The following is a 17,500-nucleotide window of genomic DNA, read 5'->3' as shown; positions in this document are numbered from 1 at the left end:
CCGGTAAATTATCGATCGTGTCTGAATAAACTGCTTCTTTGCGAGACCCGTGTCACGTGACTGCAGCTTGACACCTCATTGGCTGCTTCCGCGACGGTTGCGTCAGTCTTAAAATGCCGGAAGTGGGTATTTATTTGAATTTTATTTATAAACACAAACTGAAATTAAAAAACCAAACGAAAAACAGCAATAACTACTTTTACAAAAACGTATTTTTTTATTCTGTTTCTAATTCCAAGAGTGAAAATTATCAGCCAGCAGAATCGGAAAAATGTGTATTTATATAATAATGCGGAACCGGAAGTTGTTTAAAGCCCGCGGACTGGATTTTACTTATTTTTTGGTCCCGAGTTTTAAAGCAAGAATTATAATAAGAACAGTTTTAACAAACATAGCTATCAAATGTTTATACAATGAAATTGTCAGCATTATCTGGTGTAAAAAAACATTGTTTTAAAACCTCAAAGCAAAAAAAAAGGGGCCACTTCCGGAAAATAAGATCGTCTGAATAATTCTTTGCGAGACCCGTGTCACGTGACTGCAGGCTTGACACCTCATTGGCTGCTTCCGCGACGATCGCTTCAGTCTTAACATACCGGAAGTTAGTGTTTATTTTGAAACAACTTACATTGAAAAACAAAGCGTTCTTCTATTTCAGTGTTAAAACAGTAATAACTACATCTACAAAAACGTGTTTTTTTTAAAATAATGTTTCAAATTGCAAAAGTGAAAATGATCAGCCAGCAGAATCGGAAAAAACATTTTTTTTTATAACACATCGGAACCGGAAGTTGTTTTTAAAGCCGCTTACTGGATTTTTTTTTTTTTTTAAATTCTAGTTTTAAAGCAACGAATATTTATGTACTAATTTTTTTATTTTGACACTGAATTATAAAAAGAACATTTTTAACAAACTTGGCTAACAAATGTCTATTCAATCAAATTGCCAGCAAAAAAATATTCTAACAAAAAAAGTCAAGTGTCCATAAAAAGCTTCCGTACTAAAAACACCAACGTAACCTCCAGAAAAATGCAATATTTCACTCGCTAGCCTGGAAAAGCATTGAGGACATTTTGATGGCAGAAGAGTTTGTGCCGTGTTGTCATTTAACTGCGTGCCTTTCAGAGGAGCAAATAATCAGGGATGTTTTTCATAAAAATGTGCTACGGTTGTAATTGGATCAGATTTCAGCAGGATGACGTTCAGGTGGCAATGACCTTAATGTTCATTTATTTCCACTGTAAATATGCCCAATAAACGCTTTGCCAACGTAAACATCAGCGAGTGTTGGACTACATCAGCATTGAACTCACGTGACCTTTTATTGTTTTATTGTTACAAAAAGAGAAGACACCCGGAAGAAGAACCTCCAGATATTTGATCATGAATTTCATGAAATTGAAATGTGATATTTTCCTCCCGTTTAGTGGATTTTTATTCAAGCGGCTTCATCGTCTACTTGGAGCCGGTGGAGAGCAGAGCGATGAGTCCTGACGAGGCGCTGATTGACAGGATGTAGTTCCTGTGGAGGAGAAGGTGTGTGAGTGTTGGAAGTGTGTGTGTGCTTGTATTTCTACCCTTCTTGCCACATGAAGGAGGAAAAGTATCTTCCATATGAGGAGGTGTGAAGAAGTGATGACATAAACCAATAACATTGCATCTAATAGACAATGTCTCATTTGTGGTGACATCTATCAAAATGAGGGTGGTCCCAAAAAGGAGGGATTTTTCACATTTTAAAAGTGTTCCCCTCTGGTCAACATATGAAATAACAAGTGTGTGAAAGAAATTGAAATGCGCCGCCTTTGGCCAAAATTCCAACAACAAAAATGAACTAAAAACAGTCTTTTTCTCACAATGTGTCGACTTTTTTCTTATAAAATTGGGAACAATTTGTCATATTCTTTCTGTTTCTGTAATATTGCAATATTTTCCTTTAAAATTATTACTTTTTAGTGCAAAATGGTGACATTTGTCGTATAAAATTCTGACTTTTATCACAATATTGCCCACTTTTTGTGTTCTTGTAAAATAGTGACATTTTTGGAGCAAAATGATGACTTTTGTCATTTTGCCAAGTAAAATTCCGATTATTTTAATATTGCCAAAATGTTAAAGTTTTCTAATAAAAGTGCTACTTTTGTCGAGTAAAATTATGACTCTTTTCATATAATTGCCAAAATGTTAAGCTTTTCTTGTAAAATTGCAACTGTTCCAACTTTTATCATAATATTGCACAAATGTTCAGTTTTTCTTGTAAAATTTTGACTTGCGTTGAGTAAAATGACGACTTTTATCATAACACTGCCAAAATTCTAAGTTTTTCTTGTGAAATTGTGACCTTTTTCTTGTGAAATTCCAACTCATTTTTCACAACAAGCTTTTTTATATTTGCATAGTTTGTATATATTATTAATGTTGTAAATACACTTCCTTATATATCTAGAAAGGCTGGTCCTAAAGAGGGAGGCATTTTAGGTAACAAATACAAGAACGTGTGTGTGTGTTCTTGAGACATGAAGAAGGAAAAGTATCTTCCATATGAGGAGGTGTGAACAAGTGATGACATAAATCAATAACATTGCATCTAATAGACAATGTCTCATTTGCACCCCTGCTGGTCAAAATGAGGGTGGTCCCAAAAAGGAGGGATTTTTCACATTTTAAAAGTGTTCCCCCTCTGGTCAACATATGAAATAACAAGTGTGTGAAAGAAATTGAAATGCGCCGCCTTTGGCCAAAATTCCAACAACAAAAATGAACTAAAAACAGTCTTTTTCCTCACAACTTTTTTCTTATAAAATAGGGAACAATTTCTCATATTCTTTCTGTTTCTGTAATATTGCAATATTTTCCTTTAAAATTATTACTTTTTAGTGCAAAATGGTGACATTTGTCGTATAAAATTCTGACTTTTATCACACTTTTAAATTCGCTTTTAAAAGTGCTCCCCCTCTGGTCAACATATGAAATAACAAGTGTGTGTCAGAAATTGAAATGTGCCCCCTTTGGCCAAAATTAATAAATACAATAAAATAGACATGTATTTGGAGACATACTGTAATAAATTGAAGTAAATAATGAAGATTAAAAACAATTACAAACAAAAAAATTCACAAAATAAATAAATGGACTGTCTTTTTGTGTCGACTTTTTTCTTATAAAATTGAGAACCATTTCTCATATTTTTTCTGCTTCTGTAATATTGCAATATTTTCTCGTAAAATTATTCCTTTTTTTATGTCAAATTATTACTTTTTAATGCAAAACGGTGACATTTGTCATATAAAATTCTGACTTTTATCACAATGTTGCCAATTGTTTTGTTGTTCTTGTAAAATAGTGAACTTTTTGGAGTAAAATGATGACTTTTGTCAAATTTGTAAAATTCCGATTATTATTATAATATTGCCAAAATTTGTACGTTTTCTTATAAAATTGTGACTTTTGTCGAGTAAAATGACGACTCTTGTCATAAAATTGCCAAAATTTTAAGCTTTTCTTGTAAAATTGCGACTGTTATTGAGTAAAATTCCAACTTTTATCATAATATTGCACAAATGTTCCGTTTTTCTTGTAAAATTTTGACTCGCGATGAGTAAAATTACGACTTTTATTATAATACTGCCAAAATAGTTTCTTGTGAAATTGTGACCTTTTTCTTGTGAAATTCCAACTCATTTTTCACAACAAGCTTTTTTATATTTGTATAGTTTGTATATATTATTAATGTTGTAAATACACTTCCTTATATATCTAGAAAGGCTGGTCCTAAAGAGGGAGGCACTTTATGTAACAAATACAAGAACGTGTGTGTGTGTTCTTGAGACATGAAGAAGGAAAAGTATCTTCCATATGAGGAGGCGTGAACAAGTGATGACATAAATCAATAACATTGCACCTAATAGACAATGTCTCATTTGTGGTGACATCTATCAAAATGAGGGTGGTCCCAAAAAGGAGGGATTTTTCACATTTTAAAAGTGTTCCCCCTCTGGTCAACATATGAAATAACAAGTGTGTGAAAGAAATTGAAATGCGCCGCCTTTGGCCAAAATTCCAACAACAAAAATGAACTAAAAACAGTCTTTTTCTCACAACTTTTTTCTTACAAAATTGGGAACAATTTCTCATATTCGTTCTGTTTCTGTAATATTGCAATATTTTCCTTTAAAATGAATACTTTTTAGTGCAAAGTGGTGACATTTGTCGTATAAAATTCGGACTTTTATCACAATATTGCCCATTTTGTTGTTGTTCTTGTAAAATAGTGACATTTTTGGAGCAAAATGATGACTTTTGTCGTCATTTTGCCAAGTAAAATTCCGATTATTTTAATATTGCCAAAATGTTCAAGTTTTCTAATAAAAGTGTGACTTTTGTCGAGTAAAATTACGACTCTTTTCATATAATTGCTAAAATGTTAAGCTTTTCTTGTAAAATTGCAACTGTTCCAACTTTTATCATAATATTGCACAAATGTTCAGTTTTTCTTGTAAAATTTTGACTTGCGTCGAGTAAAATGACGACTTTTATCATAACACTGCCAAAATTCTAAGTTTTTCTTGTGAAATTGTGACCTTTTTCTTGTGAAATTCCAACTCATTTTTCACAAGAAGCTTTTTTATATTTGCATAGTATGTATATATTATTAATGTTGTAAATACACTTCTTTATATATCTAGAAAGGCTGGTGCTAAAGAGGGAGGCACTTTAGGTAACAAATACAAGAATGTGTGTGTGTGTTCTTGTATTTCTGCCCTTCTCGAGACATAAAAAAAAAGGAAAGGTATCTTCCATATGAGGAGGTGTGAACAAGTGATGACATAAATCAATAACTTTGCATCTAATAGACAATGTCTCATTGAAATCTATCAAAATGAGGGTGGTCCCAAAAAGGAGGGATTTTTCACGTTGACTGTGTGTCGCTTTTAAAAGTGCTCCCCCTCTGGTCAACATATGAAATAACAAGTGTGTGTCACAAATTGAAATGTGCCCCCTTTGGCCAAAATTAATAAATAAAATAAAATAGACATGTATTTGGAGACATACTGTAATAAATTGAAGTAAATAATGAAGATTAAAAACAATTACAAACAAAAAAATTCACAAAACAAATAAATGGACTGTCTTTTTGTGTCGACTTTTTTCTTATAAAATTGAGAACCATTTCTCATATTTTTTCTGCTTCTGTAATATTGCAATATTTTCTCGTAAAATTATGACTTTTTTATGTCAAATTATTACTTTTTAATGCAAAATGGTGACATTTGTCATATAAAATTCTGACTTTTATCACAATGTTGCCAATTGTTTTGTCGTTCTTGTAAAATAGTGAACTTTTTGGAGTAAAATGATGACTTTTGTCAAATTTGTAAAATTCCGATTATTATTATAATATTGCCAAAAATGTGTACGTTTTCTTATAAAATTGTGACTTTTGTCGAGTAAAATTACGACTCTTGTCATAAAATTGCCAAAATTTTAAGCTTTTCTTGTAAAATTGCGACTGTTATTGAGTAAAATTCCAACTTTTATCATAATATTGCACAAATGTTCAGTTTTTCCTGTAAAATTTTGACTTGCGATGAGTAAAATCACGACTTTTATTATAATACTGCCAAAATAGTTTCTTGTGAAATTGTGACCTTTTTCTTGTGAAATTCCAACTCATTTTTCACAACAAGCTTTTTTATATTTGCATAGTTTGTATATATTATTAATGTTGTAAATACACTTCTTTATATATCTAGAAAGGCTGGTCCTAAAGAGGGAGGCATTTTTCTCAGCTCTCAAGAAGGTAAGAAATACAATAATTTGTGTGTGTGTGTGTGTGTGTGTCGTACACGGTGGGGTTGAAGTTCCTGAGCAGGAAGAAGGAAGCCACGATGACGAGCACCAGGAAGAGAGTGTTGTTGTAGAAGATGGAGAAGGTGGTGGCCTCGTAGTCGGCCACCTCGTTCTTCTTCCACAGGATCCTGACACAAAAACAAAAGCCGTCATTCTTTCGTGGCGCCACCGCGCAGCTACACAACAGCCGAGCACACAATAGCAGGCCAGCTAGACACATGCAATATGAGCAAGTATGTGGTTGCATATTGCTGACACCGGCAAAGTCTGCAAGGCGTATTGGAAAGTATCCAGTAACAAGCGTGTCCGCATCATTCAACTTACGGCCTCGTGATCTGAAGGCTTCAATCAATCCACATTAAATATTTGAAAATATTGCCTGGTTTGTGTTTTTTGTCATAAAAAAGTGTGTTTCTTTGAGAAACATCAAAATAAAAACCTAATATCAACTAACAGATCTGAAGGTGATCTAAAAGATACATTTGTGGCTTATTTTTGAGACTTTTATGAGAGGGACCCTGAAGGGTCCACAGGATCTACAATCTCCATTTTTATTCAACAACAATTTGAATGCTCAAAAAAATAATGTTGAATCCAAACACATTTTGTTATGAATGATTGACATATTTGATGCTCCAATCAACACACATCACATATTTGATCTTTCTAAATATTGCAAATATTGTGTTTTTGCCATAAAAAGGGGTTCTTTGAGAAAAAAAAGGGTATTAAACCTACAAAAACATAAAAACAAAAACATAATATCAACTAAGAGATCTGAAGTTTAGTTTTGAAATGTAAGTGTTGAAAGTACAAAACAAACAACTTTGTGGCTTATTGTAGAGACTTTTATGAGAGGGACCCTCAAGGACATACAATCTCCATTTTTATTCAAAATCATTCAATTTGAAAAAAATTATTTGTTATGAATCATTGAGTCATTTAATCATATCAAATATTTGACTTGTACACTTCTGAGGGGGAAATATTGCACTTGTCATTAAAATTACAGTTTTTAAATATTACAAGTGTGTATCATTATATATTACTAGAGTGTATGATTAAATATTACGAGTGTATGATTAATATTACAAGTGTGTATGATTAAATATTACTAGAATGTATGATTAAATATTACAAGTGTGTATGATTAAATATTACAAGTGTGTATGATTAAATATTACTAGAATGTATGATTAAATATTACAAGTGTGTATGATTAAATATTACTAGAATGTATGATTAAATATTACAAGTGTGTATGATTAAATATTACTAGAATGTATGATTAAATATTACAAGTGTGTATGATTAAATATTACTAGAATGTATGATTAAATATTACAAGTGTGTATGATTAAATATTACTAGAATGTATGATTAAATATTACAAGTGTGTATGATTAAATATTACAAGTGTGTATGATTAAATATTACAAGTGTGTATGATTAAATATTACTAGAATGTATGATTAAATATTACAAGTGTGTATGATTAAATATTACTAGAATGTATGATTAAATATTACAAGTGTGTATGATTAAATATTACAAGTGTGTATGATTAAATATTACTAGAATGTATGATTAAATATTACCAGAGTGTATGATCAATATTACAAGTGTGTATGATTAAATATTACTAGAATGTATGATTAAATATTACAAGTGTGTATGATTAAATATTACTAGAATGTATGATTAAATATTACAAGTGTGTATGATTAAATATTACAAGTATGTATGATTGATATCAGATCAGATAGATATCAGTATCAAAGGCTCCAATAGCGGTATTGAAAGTGAAAAAGTTGTATCAGGACAATAACAATAACAATAATGATCATAATAACAATAATAATAATAATAATGATAAAAATCATAATAATAATAATAACAACAACAACGATAATAATAATAATAATAATAATAATAATGAATATTACCTCTCGTCTTTTTCCTTGCGGGACATTTTGCGATTGTCTGCCTCAGACAACTTCCTGGTCACCTCCTTGGACACTGCATCCTCCCGCTTCTGTGCCACTCTGATCACCAACACCACAACATTAGTACTTACTTAGTACTCTCACTTTCTGTGCCACTCTGATCACCAACACCACAACATTAGTACTTACTTAGTACTCTCACTTTCTGTGCCACTCTGATCACCAACACCACAACATTAGTACTTACTTATAGTACTCTCACTTTCTGTGCCACTCTGATCACCAACACCACAACATTAGTACTTACTTATAGTACTCTCACTTTCTGTGCCACTCTGATCACCAACACCACAACATTAGTACTTACTTAGTACTCTCACTTTCTGTGCCACTCTGATCACCAACACCACAACATTAGTACTTACTTAGTACTCTCACTTTCTGTGCCACTCTGATCACCAACACCACAACATTAGTACTTACTTATAGTACTCTCACTTTCTGTGCCACTCTGATCACCAACACCACAACATTAGTACTTACTTATAGTACTCTCACTTTCTGTGCCACTCTGATCACCAACACCACAACATTAGTACTTACTTATAGTACTCTCACTTTCTGTGCCACTCTGATCACCAACACCACAACATTAGTACTTACTTATAGTACTCTCACTTTCTGTGCCACTCTGATCACCAACACCACAACATTAGTACTTACTTATAGTACTCTCACTTTCTGTGCCACTCTGATCACCAACACCACAACATTAGTACTTACTTATAGTACTCTCACTTTCTGTGCCACTCTGATCACCAACACCACAACATTAGTACTTACTTATAGTACTCTCACTTTATGTGCCACTCTGATCACCAACACCACAACATTAGTACTTACTTATAGTACTCTCACTTTCTGTGCCACTCTGATCACCAACACCACAACATTAGTACTTACTTGTAGTACTCTCACTTTCTGTGCCACTCTGATCACCAACACCACAACATTAGTACTTACTTATAGTACTCTCACTTTCTGTGCCACTCTGATCACCAACACCACAACATTAGTACTTACTTATAGTACTCTCACTTTCTGTGCCACTCTGATCACCAACACCACAACATTAGTACTTATAGTACTCTCACTTTCTGTGCCACTCTGATCACCAACACCACAACATTAGTACTTACTTATAGTACTCTCACTTTCTGTAATACTACTAAGTACTGTTTGTTAGTACTCCAAGAACCATGGCAGTAATACTACTGAGTACTGTTTGTTAGTACTCCAAGAACTACATGAAATACTACATCTAGTATACAACACCATGTGTTAAGGTGAAGATAGAAGTACTAGTGAGTGTTTACTACATGAAATACTACATCTAGTATACAACACCATGTGTTAAGGTGAAGATAGAAGTACTAGTGAGTGTTTACTACATGAAATACTACATCTAGTATACAACACCCTGTGTTAAGGTGAAGATAGAAGTACTAGTGAGTGTTTACTACATGAAATACTACATCTAGTATACAACACCCTGTGTTAAGGTGAAGATAGAAGTACTAGTGAGTGTTTACTGCATGAAATACTACATCTAGTATACAACACCATGTGTTAAGGTGAAGATAGAAGTACTAGTGAGTGTTTACTACATGAAATACTACATCTAGTATACAACACCCTGTGTTAAGGTGAAGATAGAAGTACTAGTGAGTGTTTACTACATGAAATACTACATCTAGTATACAACACCCTGTGTTAAGGTGAAGATAGAAGTACTAGTGAGTGTTTACTACATGAAATACTACATCTAGTATACAACACCATGTGTTAAGGTGAAGATAGAAGTACTAGTGAGTGTTTACTGCATGAAATACTACATATAGTATACAACACCATGTGTTAAGGTGAAGATAGAAGTACTAGTGAGTGTTTACTACATGAAATACTACATCTAGTATACAACACCCTGTGTTAAGGTGAAGATAGAAGTACTAGTGAGTGTTTACTGCATGAAATACTACATCTAGTATACAACACCCTGTGTTAAGGTGAAGATAGAAGTACTAGTGAGTGTTTACTGCATGAAATACTACATCTAGTATACAACACCCTGTGTTAAGGTGAAGATAGAAGTACTAGTGAGTGTTTACTGCATGAAATACTACATCTAGTATACAACACCCTGTGTTAAGGTGAAGATAGAAGTACTAGTGTTTACTACATGAAATACGACATCTAGTATACAAGTGTCAGGCAGCCCCTCCCCACACATCAGCTTAAGAAAAATAAAGAAAGACTTGAGCAGTATTACTGCCATGGTTCTTGGAGTACGAGTATTGAATTTAAATTGAGACTAAAACTGTAGAAAATGACAAATATTCTCCAGAAAAAACTATTTGTCATGAAGTAGAGAAGATCCAAACAATTTATGATCTTTGACAATCTAAAATAATATTTTTATACTTATAAATAATAACAACGTCCAGTAGTGAAGGTCCAAACCTTACTGAAGTATTGATGCGAGATAAAAGAGTACCAGTGCGGTGTCAATACATCTAGTGAGTGTGCCACACACTCCCTGACACATCATGGACAGATTCTTACTTGTGTTTGAGGACAAACTTGACGTTCTTGTAGGCGAAGGCCACCAAGTAGGTGCTGACCAGCGTCATGACGGCGTAGAGAACTGCTGACTGGACTAGATCCATGTGCCAGATCCTCCAGAACAGCCCTGGAAGCATACAGCACACCCAACATGGACCACATCCAACATGGACCACATCCAACATGGACCACATCCAACATGGACCACATCCAACATGGACCACATCCAACATGGACCCCACCCAACATGGACCACATCCAAATGAACATTATTTTGTATAGTAAAAGTTTCAATGTTGATGATGTGCAAAAACCTTTGTTTATTTCAACTTGTTTCCCCAATAATTGTGTTTTTAATCACATTCATTGATCAATGACTAAAACAATCCACAACGCTGCGTCACAGAGACATTAATGGATCAATATATTTAGATCAATATGTTTATAGACAATATAATATAACACCATACTTATTCACACCTCACTTTAAACACCAACTTCCAGTTCCGGTGTTGGAATTGAATAAAATCATGTTGTTTTTTTTGTTTCTACTAACTAGTTGTTAACATTTTTCCAAACTGTTATTTTAGAACTAGCTATTGCTTGTCAACACCCAAATAAAAGCTTTGTTTTTCAATTTAATACGTCAAAATAAAATTCAAAATTAACCAATCTTTATTTTGTTTTCCCAATTGCCATTCATAAAATAAATATCCATACTTTTATTATTAGCACGTATTAAAGTTGTCAGTAGACTTTATCGCCATTTATAACACTAAAGTGGTGTTATTTCAACACTTTTGTTAAGTTTACATTTCAATTTCCGGTTCCGCAATTTATAATAAATGTTTTTGGTCAGTTTTTTTGTTTCTACTAACTAGTAATTAAAATTATTATTTTATGAAAAACAAACCCTTTTTTTATAACCACTTTCACTTGTCAACACAAAAAAATCTGCTTTGTTTTTTGTATTTCAAAATAAAATTTAAACTGATGGATGCTTTTTTGGGGTTAGTCTTACAATTCCTATTGATGGGAATGTTTCATACACTGACCATAAACCATTATTAATGTTGTCAGTACACATTCTCACTATTTAGGACACTAAAGTGATGTCATTTCAAGACAAATCATGTCTTTAAATATCAACTTCTAGTTCTGTTGTCTGAATTTTTAAAACAAAACAAAAACGGTTTTGGTCAGTTTTTTTTTTGTTATAATTACCTGGTAATTCACATTGCTGTTTTATGAAATTAAAATCAACCCGTTTTTGGAACTAGTTATTCATTTTCAACACAAATACACGCTTTATTTTCCAGTAACACTTTTCTCATTTCAAAATAAAATTCAAATGAACCGATAGTTTTTTAATGTTTATTTTTAATTCCCCATTCATAAAAAAACAATTTAAATACACTGATAATTTGCATGTTGTCAGTGCACTTTCTCACTATTTATTTTTCACTAAAGCAACGTTATTTCAAGACAAATCATGTCTTTAAATATCAACTTCCGGTTCTTTTGTATGAATATTTTTTAAAAAGCCCGGTTTTGGTCAGTTTTTTTTTAGTTTTAATTACCTGGTAAATCACATTGCCAATTTATGAAACTGAAATCAACCCGTTTTTGGAACTAGTTATTCATTTTCAACACAAATACACGCTTTATTTTTCAGTAACATTTTTCTCATTTCAAAATAAAATTCAAATTAACCGATTGTTTTTTATGTTAATTTTCAATTCACATTGATGAAAAAACAATTCAAATACACGGATAATTTGCACGTTGTCAGTGCACTTTCTCACTATTTATTTTTCACTAAAGCAATGTTATTTCAAGACAAATCATGTCTTTAAATATCAACTTCCGGTTCTTTTGTATGAATATTTTTTTAAAAGCCCGGTTTTGGTCAGTTTTTTTTTAGTTTTAATTACCTGGTAAATCACATTGCCAATTTATGAAACTGAAATCAACCCGTTTTTGGTACTAGCTATTCATTTTCAACACAAAAACACGCTTTATTTTTCAGTAAAAATGTTCTTATTTCAAAATAAATTTCAAATTAACCGATTGGTTTTTTATGTTAATGTTTAATTCCCATTGACTTAACGACTTAAATACACTGATAAGTAGCACGTTTTCAGTGCACTTTCTCACTATTTAGGACACTAAAGCAACGTTATTTCAAGACTTTTGCATGACAAGTCGCGAATAGTCAAGCTAGCAGAAGTCATACTCACAGATGGGAATGGCAGAAACGATGAGAGCATTTCCGTAGAAAAGCGCGGTGGATTTAGCAGAAAGATTCCTACTAAAGTCTTGCAAGAGGAGGTCTTCCTCCGACTGATGTTTGCTGCTGACTTTAGGAGCCATAACGGAGGGAATAGAGCGGCTGTTGGACACAAGAAGACTGACACGTCGCTCGCAAAGACGAAGAAGGACGCGTCAGCACTACACCGGAAGTACACAACATTCTCCTTCCTCTTGCCGAGGAATGAGCTACAGCGCTAAACCACCATCGCCCTCTGCAGGGTGAACAGGAACACTGCAACTACACTGCGGCGTCAACATCATTAATTTGCTTTAAAAACTCCTATTATACACATGTAAATATATCTTATGTAGTAATATTTATAGTTTGTAGATATAATTAAAAAAAATAGGTAAACACACTTTAAGTGACAAAAATTATCTACCTCATCTTTGTTTATAATGTCTATTTTCTGCTGGATCTACTCTCTATTTTATGCTGCAGCTGTCACATATACTGTAATATTGTACATTGTATATATTATATACCAATATAACATAATATCAGTATATATCATATACTGTTTATATAATATGTAAATAGTAAAATATATTTTCTAATAACAATAATAATAATAATAGATTTTATTTGTAAAAAGCACTTTATATTGAGCAAACAACCTCAAAGTGTTACAGTGTATTAACAAAAATACAAACTAGAACAGCCTAATAGCTAGAACTAGTACGCAGATATCTAAAATAAGGCTTTTTAAAATATTTTATATTGCTACTGCAGTAGATTTTTAGTCTAATGTAGGAATAATAAATATACCAACAATGGTAATAGACAACATAGCAATAATGGTAATAGACAACATGTCATAGCAACAATGGTAATAGACTACATAGCAATAATGGTAATAGACAACATAGCAACAATGGTAATAGACAACATAGCAACAATGGTAATAGACAACATAGCAACAATGTTAAGGAAACATTGAGCACATGTTAACACTTTGAGACAAAGTACAACAGCAGGTCAAATTAAAGAACCTCATCTCTATATTTGAACCAGAGCCCATGTTTGTATAATAGTTTAAATCTAATGGAAGTCTGGGCTTCCCTGCTTAGGCTGCTGCCCCCGCGAACCGACCTGGGATAAGCGGAAGAAGATGGATGGATCATTAAAGTTTGTCTAAGTCTAAAAACAATACAATAAAACACAACAAACTGATGAGTCGTGCTTTATTGTTCCACATCATCTCCTATTGTTATCTTTTTTTAAATGCAATAAACACTTCAAAGGTTGTCTGTCCAAATTCTAATTCTGCCATTTTCCTCAGTCTTCTCTATTTATGACGTAGGACACAAGAATGAAGGAATAAATTATTATTTCCAGTCCGAGACAACAATATCAGTGGAAAGCAAATAAACTCATATTTAATGAAAACATTGCATTATTCACACTTTCTCCTGGTAAAGCCGATAAACATTATATTTATGAGCGTGTGCAATGCAACTTCTTTCAGCTACTTCATATTCTGCAACATGAACTCTTATTATTGCGCTTACCTCAGCATTTATTCCCTTCAATAAATGACATATTGTATGCCGAAGTTCATTCTTCGTGTTTGTTTCCCTTCCTCTTCCTTCTCATACTTCTCCTTTTTCCACCTTTTAATAAACATGAAATGGCAGAGAAGAAGTCAGGACTGGAAGTTCCTCCTGCAAGCTTGAGATGTCCTCCACTAGGGGGCGCTCATCAGCAGGACAACACGTCACAGAATAGCGTATTTCCTTGAATTGGCGCCGGGAATATGGTATTCGCCTGCCTAGAATTACAGCCGGGTCAAACTCGTTTTCGCAAAATAATTAGCGCATGCTTGGCACTTCCGCCGGGTCAATTATGAGTCATTAAATGACTTCCGCCTCCTGGTGGTAGAGGGCGCTAGTGATCCTTCTTGCGATTACTGGTGCTGCAGAAGAAGACAACACGCAGCAAGAGTGAGCACCCATTGTTTGCTTGCACTTTTACCATGGAGGATTACATATCTAAAATAAAACCGTTTTCTAAACTGGACTTTCAATGGAAGCAGGAGGTAATGCTTAAAGGAAGATCTCCATCGAGACAGAGAGACTTTTAAAACTGAAGAAAGATAAGGAAGACTTCTATAGGAGCTGCGCATGGACTCATTTATACCTAAAGGTAAGACCTTAATAACTTTTTTTTTTATTAAATGTGATTTTCATAATAAGGTAAGCGCCGGAGTGAGAAGAGGTTTTAAAATAATTAGCGCATGCTTGCCAATCCCGCATGCTTTTGGTAAACGCAGGAGTGAGAAGAGGTTTTAAATTAATTAGCGCCCCGGTGGCTATTCAAGGAAATACGGTAGTCATCATAATTGTGTTTTTTTTATTTATTATTATTTTTCATTAGAACTCCACGTTAAAACACTCTCTACCTCTAACAACCAAAAAGCTGTGGAAACGTGTTATATATTTATTTAATTAAATTTTATTATTATCATTATTTGCTCAATTAATTTTTATTGTATGTTTTTATACATTTATTTTAAGTCATTTTAATGTTATTATTGTTATTATTTGCTCAATTTATTTTTATTGGATGTTTGTATTTATTTATTATTTTTAATATTATTTATTATTATTATTTGTTAAATGTTTTGGATTTTTTTGATTATTGTATGTTTTTATATATTTATTTTATTTCATTTTAATGTTATTATTATTTGCTCAATTTATTTTTATTGGATGTTTGTACTTATTTATTATTTTTAATATTATTATTTATTATTATTTCTTAAATTTTTAGGATTTTTTTGATTATTGTATGTTGTTATATATTTATTTAATTAAATTTTAATATTATTATTATTTGCTCAATTTATTTTTATTGGATGTTTGTATTTATTTATTATTTTTAATATTATTTATTATTATTATTTGTTACATTTTTTGGATTCTTTGGATTATTGTATGTTTTTATATATTTATTCTATTTCATTTTAATGTTATTATTATTTGCTCAATTTATTTTTATTGTATGTTTTTATACATTTATTTTACGTCATTTTAATGTTGATATTATTTTTGGCTGCAAAGTGAGTTTAATGTTAACAAATATTACACTCATCATATTTCATAACTGATCAGCAGTTTTTTGCTGACTCAGCTTCATTGATCGATGAAGAAAATAATCAATATTTAGTAGAAACTCGCTTGATCACTTTGAAGAAAAAGTCCTCTTATCTTCATGGTTTTTTTTTTGCCTTGGTGGAGGTCAAATCATTTGCACAGTGAGTGTGTGCGTGTGTGTGTGCGGGTGTGTGTGTGTGTGTGTGTGTGCGTGTGTGTGTGTGTGCGTGTGTGTGTGTGTGTGTGTGTGCACTCTGAGGGGGTCCCAGTGTGCGAGCCCTCGTAAATAACTTGAGTAAGTCATCTTCACGTGCCTGCACTGTGGCCCTCATCTCATGTCACCTCAGAGTACACACACACACACACACACACACACACACACACACACACACACACACACACACACACACACACACGCAGGGCTCGTGTCAACACAGAAGTGTTAGCGTGTAAAGAGGTGGGTCGTGGCCCCGCTCTGCCCTCCCTGGGCATGTTGCTCGCACAGCTGGAGCCTCCAGACACACACACACACACACACACACACACACACACACACACACACACACACACACACACTTGCATGCAGACAGAGGCACGCTAGGCAGTGGGTCATGAAGCTGTCGGCATGACGCATAGACGGGTCTGACACCAGAAGAGCAGACATGCACGGCAGAGCATGAGCATGGTAGCATGAGCATGGTAGCATGAGCATGGTAGCATGAGCATTGTAGCATGAGCATGGTAGCATGAGCATGGTAGCATGAGCATGGTAGCATGAGCATGGTAGTATTAGCATGGTAGCATGAGCATGGTAGCATGAGCATGGTAGCATGAGCATTGTAGCATGAGCATGGTAGCATGAGCATGGTAGTATTAGCATGGTAGCATGAGCATGGTAGCATGAGCATGGTAGTATTAGCATGGTAGCATGAGCATGGTAGCATGAGCATGTTAGCATGAGCATGGTAGCATGAGCATGGTAGCATGAGCATGGTAACATGAGCATGGTAGCATGAGCATGGTAGCATGAGCATGGTAACATGAACATGGTAGCATGAGCATGTTACCATAGCATGTATGCTAACAGTTAGCATACTAACGTTAGCATGCGAACATTAGCATGCAAACTTTTTTTAGCCAATGTTGTCGCCTTATACCTCAGACTCATGTGTACTTGACACATGCTAACAGTTAGCATGCGAACATTAGAATGCTAACATTAGCATGCAAACTTTTTTAGCCAGTTTTGTAGCTGAACACCTCAGACTCATGTGTACTTGACACGTGCTAACAGTTACCATACTAACATTAGCATGCTAACATTAGCATGCAAACTTTTTTAGCCAATTTTGTAGCTGAACACCTCAGACTCATGTGTACTTGACACATGCTAACAGTTAGCATACTAACGTTAGCATGTTAACTTTTTTAGCCAATTTTGTAGCCGAACACATCAGACTCATGTGTACTTGACACATGCTAACAGTTAGCATGCGAACATTAGCATGCTAACATTAGCATGCAAACGTTTTTAGCCAATTTTGAACACCTCGGACTCATGTGTACTTGACACATGCTAACAGTTACCATGCTAACGTTAACATGCTAACATTAGCATGCAAACTTTTTTAGCCAATTTTGTAGCCGAACACCTCAGACTCATGTGTACTTG

General features: G+C 33.6%; 2 protein-coding genes across 5 annotated transcripts in view; one reads left to right on the top strand and one right to left on the bottom strand.

Moving 5' to 3' along the window:
* Positions 1 to 1,878, top strand: part of kcnab1a (potassium voltage-gated channel subfamily A regulatory beta subunit 1a) — a 116,486-nt gene extending 114,608 nt beyond the window's left edge. For 2 of the 4 annotated variants that reach the window (XM_062067284.1, XM_062067281.1), the window contains one exon: positions 1 to 1,878. This exon is cut by the window's left edge and continues 970 nt beyond it. The gene's annotated coding sequence lies outside the window, so the exon portion shown is untranslated. The other 2 variants (XM_062067283.1, XM_062067282.1) reach the window with 1 other exon arrangement.
* ssr3 (signal sequence receptor, gamma) lies at positions 1,299 to 12,885 on the bottom strand. Its single transcript, XM_062067285.1, has 5 exons — positions 12,660 to 12,885; positions 10,420 to 10,546; positions 7,798 to 7,896; positions 5,848 to 5,979; positions 1,299 to 1,523 (listed from the first exon to the last, which is right to left on the bottom strand). The coding sequence occupies exons 1-5, from the start codon at positions 12,790 to 12,792 to the stop codon at positions 1,457 to 1,459; spliced, it is 558 nt and encodes a 185-aa protein (XP_061923269.1). The 5' UTR covers positions 12,793 to 12,885; the 3' UTR covers positions 1,299 to 1,456.
* Between the last annotated feature and the right edge of the window lie 4,615 nt (positions 12,886 to 17,500).

Source organism: Entelurus aequoreus, linkage group LG13, assembly GCF_033978785.1.
Source record: "Entelurus aequoreus isolate RoL-2023_Sb linkage group LG13, RoL_Eaeq_v1.1, whole genome shotgun sequence".
Lineage (NCBI taxonomy): Eukaryota > Metazoa > Chordata > Actinopteri > Syngnathiformes > Syngnathidae > Entelurus > Entelurus aequoreus.
The sequence above is the reverse complement of the archived record's forward strand: the minus strand, read 5'-3'. Positions and strand labels throughout refer to the sequence as shown.

What these genes read in the sequence shown, in the direction of transcription:
- ssr3 (XM_062067285.1), bottom strand. Translation starts at nt 12,792, where the DNA reads ATGGCTCCTAAAGTCAGCAGCAAACATCAGTCGGAGGAAGACCTCCTC. An exon ending in CGTTTCTGCCATTCCCATCT is followed by an intron (nt 10,547 to 12,659) that starts GTGAGTATGACT and finishes GTATGCTTCCAG; the next exon opens with GGCTGTTCTGGAGGATCTGG. An exon ending in CGCAAGGAAAAAGACGAGAG is followed by an intron (nt 5,980 to 7,797) that starts GTAATATTCATT and finishes TTTTTGTGTCAG; the next exon opens with GATCCTGTGGAAGAAGAACG.